General features: G+C 38.7%; 1 protein-coding gene across 6 annotated transcripts in view; it reads right to left on the bottom strand.

Annotated features, from left to right (window-relative positions):
• The window catches only part of LOC309503271 (rho GTPase-activating protein 6), a 52,482-nt gene that overhangs the window by 30,725 nt on the left and 16,757 nt on the right, over positions 1-5,000 (bottom strand). For all 6 annotated transcript variants that reach the window (XR_014207590.1, XM_082175987.1, XM_082175988.1 and 3 more), the window contains exons 2-3: positions 2,920-3,079; positions 2,735-2,803 (exon numbers count right to left, since the gene is read on the bottom strand). Coding sequence is in view for 5 of the 6 variants with exons in the window: in XM_082175987.1 (XP_082032113.1) it covers positions 2,735-2,803; positions 2,920-3,079 (229 nt within the window). In the remaining variant the exon portion in view is untranslated. The remainder of the gene's footprint in view (positions 1-2,734; positions 2,804-2,919; positions 3,080-5,000) is intronic.

The raw sequence follows: 5,000 nt of genomic DNA, 5'->3' as shown, positions 1-5,000 counted from the left end.
TTTTTTATATTATTTTAATTTTACATTTTCCTGATTTAACTAATCATTAGCTAATTTTTAATCGACTATTTCCCAATTTTTCCAATGCCTGCAATTTGTTTTGAACGAACAAACAAAAACATACACACCTGCCCCATTAGGCAACACCACACAGACGCTCTTGCTTGTTTGATATGCCCTTAATATATCGCATAATAAAACGTGGCATATACTATACAAACATGTTTGTGTTGCCATTCCACGACGAGCCTCTCTCGAGATCAACCAGGAACCAGCTTTAATGAACGTGCGAACGAGTCCCTGCTCACTCCGAGCGGCAGCACAGATACACGGAGCGTCTCGGACTGTTGTTGTTATTTCTCCGGGAAGTCGGAGCGCAGCGGGAGCGTCTGCATTCCAGCACACATTACATTACTGATCCGGGAGGAGTGAGAGCTGCAGGCGGATCACCCCGTGCAGAGGTGCATTCTGGGAGAAAGCACCATATCTCACCCTGATAGTGCAGCTAAAGGAGTCCGAAAGCGGGAGAGCAAATCCGGCACACGCGCTTTCCACTGATCCTGGAAACAAGGCGTTTAAGGATTTGGAAAGTTGTAAAGTAAAAGCAGAAATCGTTCAGATTTCCAGGTGACTGATCAAACGTGAGGTCATGAGACTCTTTGTAGAGACGGTCACATTTTGAGCGCAAGATGCTCTTCAAAACGTGCGAGCAAATGAGAAGTGCATGAAAATGAAAATCTATAGATGACATTCAATTCAAATTAATTTTTTGAACATTATTTTTAGTTGATAAAATGATGCCAATGCTGATATTCTTATTCATTTAGGGCTGTGTGATATAGCTAAAAAATTTATCATGATATAATGTTTCATATCGTTCGGTATCAATAATTATTGGCTTTTTTTTTTTTCTTTTTTTTTTGGGGGGGGGAAAGTAGAAAAGTTTGAATTGAAACCACAGTTTTTTTTTTAATCCACATTATTAAAGGCAAACAACAAATGAGTATTAGTTTTAGCAGTCAACAACAAAAATAAAATTTAGCTAAATAAAAATATCTTCTTTATGTCTAATATTAAGATAAAAAAGTAAGCGTTAAAGAAACTCTTGAACTTAAATAAAATCGTACAAAATGTGTGCAATGTAAAAGTGTAAACGTAGAGCAATCCAGGCGAGCTTTGAGGAAGATCAACACAGTGGAGTCACGGTTCGGTTGCGATACAGCAAAAAGAAAGAAATGCCAGAGAAAGTTCCTTGATTTAAGTTTTTTTTTTTTTTAATTTTTTGAAGAACAATTTGTTTTAAATAAGTGTGAGTTTTCCTATATCTTGAAACTTTTAGTTTTATAAATGGATGTAATACTTGATGGATGAACAAATAATGTTTTGGTCATCACATTAAAAATAACATTTAAATATGATAATGTTTGAGTTTTGAAGTTCTGGAAAAACATGTGTGACGTACTTGAAAGCATTTTACTATTCCTGCCACACTTCCGTGGTTACAGTGAGTGTTACTACAGTAAATCCATGGTGAAAGTTGCTGATCTGTGGACTTAAAGCCTATAACTAGATCATAATGTGAATGTTTCTCACTGGATCTCGCAGCGATGTTATTACTTCTGTGGCGATTTCAAGTGCTTTCTTCACTGGATCTCTCAGCGCTGTGTAGAAACAGTGTCGCTCGATCGAGACCGGCTCGCGCTGCATTGGTCCGGACTGATAAACGGTCCGTGAAGCACAAATGAGCAGCGCAGTTTCGTTCCGCTTTCATTACGTTTGCCAGTTGATTTTGGGCAACGTTGTGGTGGTCGCATGAAAATATTGAACACTATATCAAAAAATGTTTATATTGTTACCATTCAATATCAATACATTATGAATTAGGGGTTGTTTGATTTTGGATTTTGCTGATATAATAATAAAGAAAGGCAATAAACAGATTATTGTGCCGATACTAGTAAAAATTATATATTGAATGTGTTAATGTTCTTAGGCTTTCCTTCCTGTGACGGAAAACACAAGGTTTTACGCTGAAATCAGTTCCACATACAGTTCACTGTGATTTCATGTATAATGCAGGACTTTTAAATATAAACAAGCCTGAAAAACGCCAGGACTCTTATTTTGAAATGTGAATGCTTCGCTACTTCCAGCTGTTCATTCTAAAAGATGAGATCAAATATCACATCTATAACCACCACAAAGTAAACACTGTCATAAACTTTTAATGGCCTTCAATTTGAGCATCAAACTGATCAAAAGTGACAGTAAAGACATTTATAATGTTATAAAATATTATATTTTAAGTAAATGCTGTTCTTTTGAACTTTCTATTCGTCAGAGAATCCTGAAAAATAAAATGTATGATGGATTTCACCAAATATGAAGTGTTTTCAACACTGATAATAATCATATGTTTCTTGATCATCAAATCATCAAATTAGAATGATTTCTGAAGGATCATGTGACACTGAAGACTGGAGTAATGATGCTGAAAATTCAGCTTTGATCACAGGAATAAATTACACTTTACTATATATTCACATAGAAAACAGCATATTTACATTAGAATAATATTTCACTGTTTTTACTGTATTTTTGATCAAATAAATGCAGCTTTGGCGTAGTCGGCTAGACTTCTGTCAAAAACATTTAAACCTCTTATCGACCCCGAACTGTTAAACGGTAGTGTAAAGTTTAGAAACCCAAGCGTCTACAAACCAAACACACACACCTTTGTCTCTCTTTTCTTTTGATAAGGAATCCAGCTTCCTCCTGAGTGACTTTTTCCTCTTCTGGCCATCTGGACATAACGCACACAAACATTAGAAATAAAACAGAGAACAACTGCAAAGACAATCAAACAAGTGTCACGCCAGGACGTCTCTTTACGTGTGCGATGTGTGAGAGTCTGTGCACCTTTAGGGATGGTGATCTGGCATCCCAAATCAAAGTCTTTGGTGAGTCGGACCAGAGCCACTTCTTGTAGCCGGACTCTCTCCAGCTCCGACAGACTCTGGATGGGAACCGACTGCATGTGGAGGTTATGACCCGTTGCTTTCTTACAGGTGAAATCTCCCTATGAGAGACGCAAAATAGAAAGAGAAATTGTGTAACTATAGAGCATCTTTAACCAGTTAAAGTCTCAATTTTTGAGCACAGACCTGAAGATTTCCAATTAAATTGTTGTAATTGGACAATTTTACATGTTGTTTTTTTAGTCCACGGGTTTTTAATGGCAGTATTTGATTTGAATTTACCCTCTGACCCAGTTTGCACTCAAGAAATATATAATGCATCATATTCCTTTATTTTGATCACATTTTTAGAACAACAACAAAAATAAAAACAGAATAGATGTTATATTTTGCTCTCTTGGCATGAAATCAAACAAAGGTTTCTACCAGTCTTTCACGACTGTACATGTGCATCGCCATTTCAAAATAAAAGTCTTGTCTTGTTGCAAATTAATAAATTCCTGCTGATCAGTCACCAAATATGAAAACTAGAGTCTTATAGTCCCCCTGTTGTCAATAATTTTGACATGCCTTAAAATATCTTGATAAAAAAAAAATTCTGATACGGGAATCGAACACGGGACGCCTGTGCGATAATGCAGCAGCCATATCACCCTGTAGCCCAAGACCGGTCTCCCACTGAAGCTCAGCAGGGCTGAGCCTGGTCAGTGTCTGGATGGGAGACTCCTGGGAAAACCAGGTTGCTGCTAGAAGAGGTGTTGGTGAGACCAGTAGGGGGCGCTCACCCTGTGGTCTGTGTGGGTCCTAACGCCCCAGTATCGTGACGAGTACACTGTACTGTCAAAGAGCACCGTCCTTCGGATGAGACGTTAAACCGAGGTCCTGACTCTCTGTGGTCATTAAAAATCCCAGGATGTCCTTCGAAAAATGCCCATTGGCCTCTGTCCATCATGGCCTCCTAATCATCCCCATATACTGATTGGCTTTATCACTCTGTCTCCTCTCAACCAGTAAGCTGGTGTGTGTGTGTGTGTGTGTGTGTGTGTGTGTGTGTGTGTGTGTGTGTGTGTGTGTGTGTGTGTGTGTGTGAGGTGGGCGTTCTGGCGCAGAATGGCCACCAGAGGACACTCCACACTCCACAACAGACTATCGTCCTTTCCTCACAAACTACATCTCCCATAATCCTCTACCTCGACTCATCAGCACTCATCGTTTTCACCTGTGTCTCATCTTCTTGTTTGCTCACCCTATATAAGCCTGGTTCTTTCTGTCATTCCCTGCGAAGTCTTGTTTAGTGTTACACTATTCCGAGCATTCTCCCTGGTTTCATGTCTCTTGGTTTTGGGATTTCTTGGCTTTTCCGTAGATTACTCTTTTGCCCGTGTACCCCGGCCTTGTTGTGTTTGTAATTGTTTGAACTGATTACTCTGTGTTTATGACCTTTGCCTGTTTTTGACTACGATTGTGGATTACCCTTTCAATAAACCTGCATCCCCAACCTTCGTGTCTCGGAGCAGTTCGTAACACAAGTACTCATCTCCGTTAACTTCCCTCTCCTCCACTCCTGATGTAGTTTAGGAGGAGGTGACAGAGAAAGTGAAGGTAAACAGTATTGCCACAGCTTTCAAATGGTATTTAGTTTGTCAATATCAGTTAAGGACAGTTAACATCTTAATAAAGCAGTACCATTTTTATTCCAAAATATGCATATATATATATATATACAAATATTTTATTTGATGTTTCATAGGAGTGGACTCTCTTTTGATGTGAGTAATACACAAGCTCCTCTGACTGGAACATCTCTCTTCTGTGTTTTGGATTTGATAAACAAATTGGACTTTCTTGATAAAACTGAAATCACAGACTTATGTTTTCTACAGCAGCAAATATCATCACTGAACATCACCTCATGGAGAATGAATGGGAATTCTGCTCCCGGAATCCCGCTCTGTTGGGTTTATATTCGGAGATCAGAGATATCTTTATATTCCCTCAGAATAACCCCAGGTTTTAGCGAAC

Source organism: Leuciscus leuciscus (assembly GCF_965113295.1).
Source record: "Leuciscus leuciscus genome assembly, chromosome: 7".
NCBI lineage: Eukaryota > Metazoa > Chordata > Actinopteri > Cypriniformes > Leuciscidae > Leuciscus > Leuciscus leuciscus.
The sequence above is the reverse complement of the archived record's forward strand: the minus strand, read 5'-3'. Positions and strand labels throughout refer to the sequence as shown.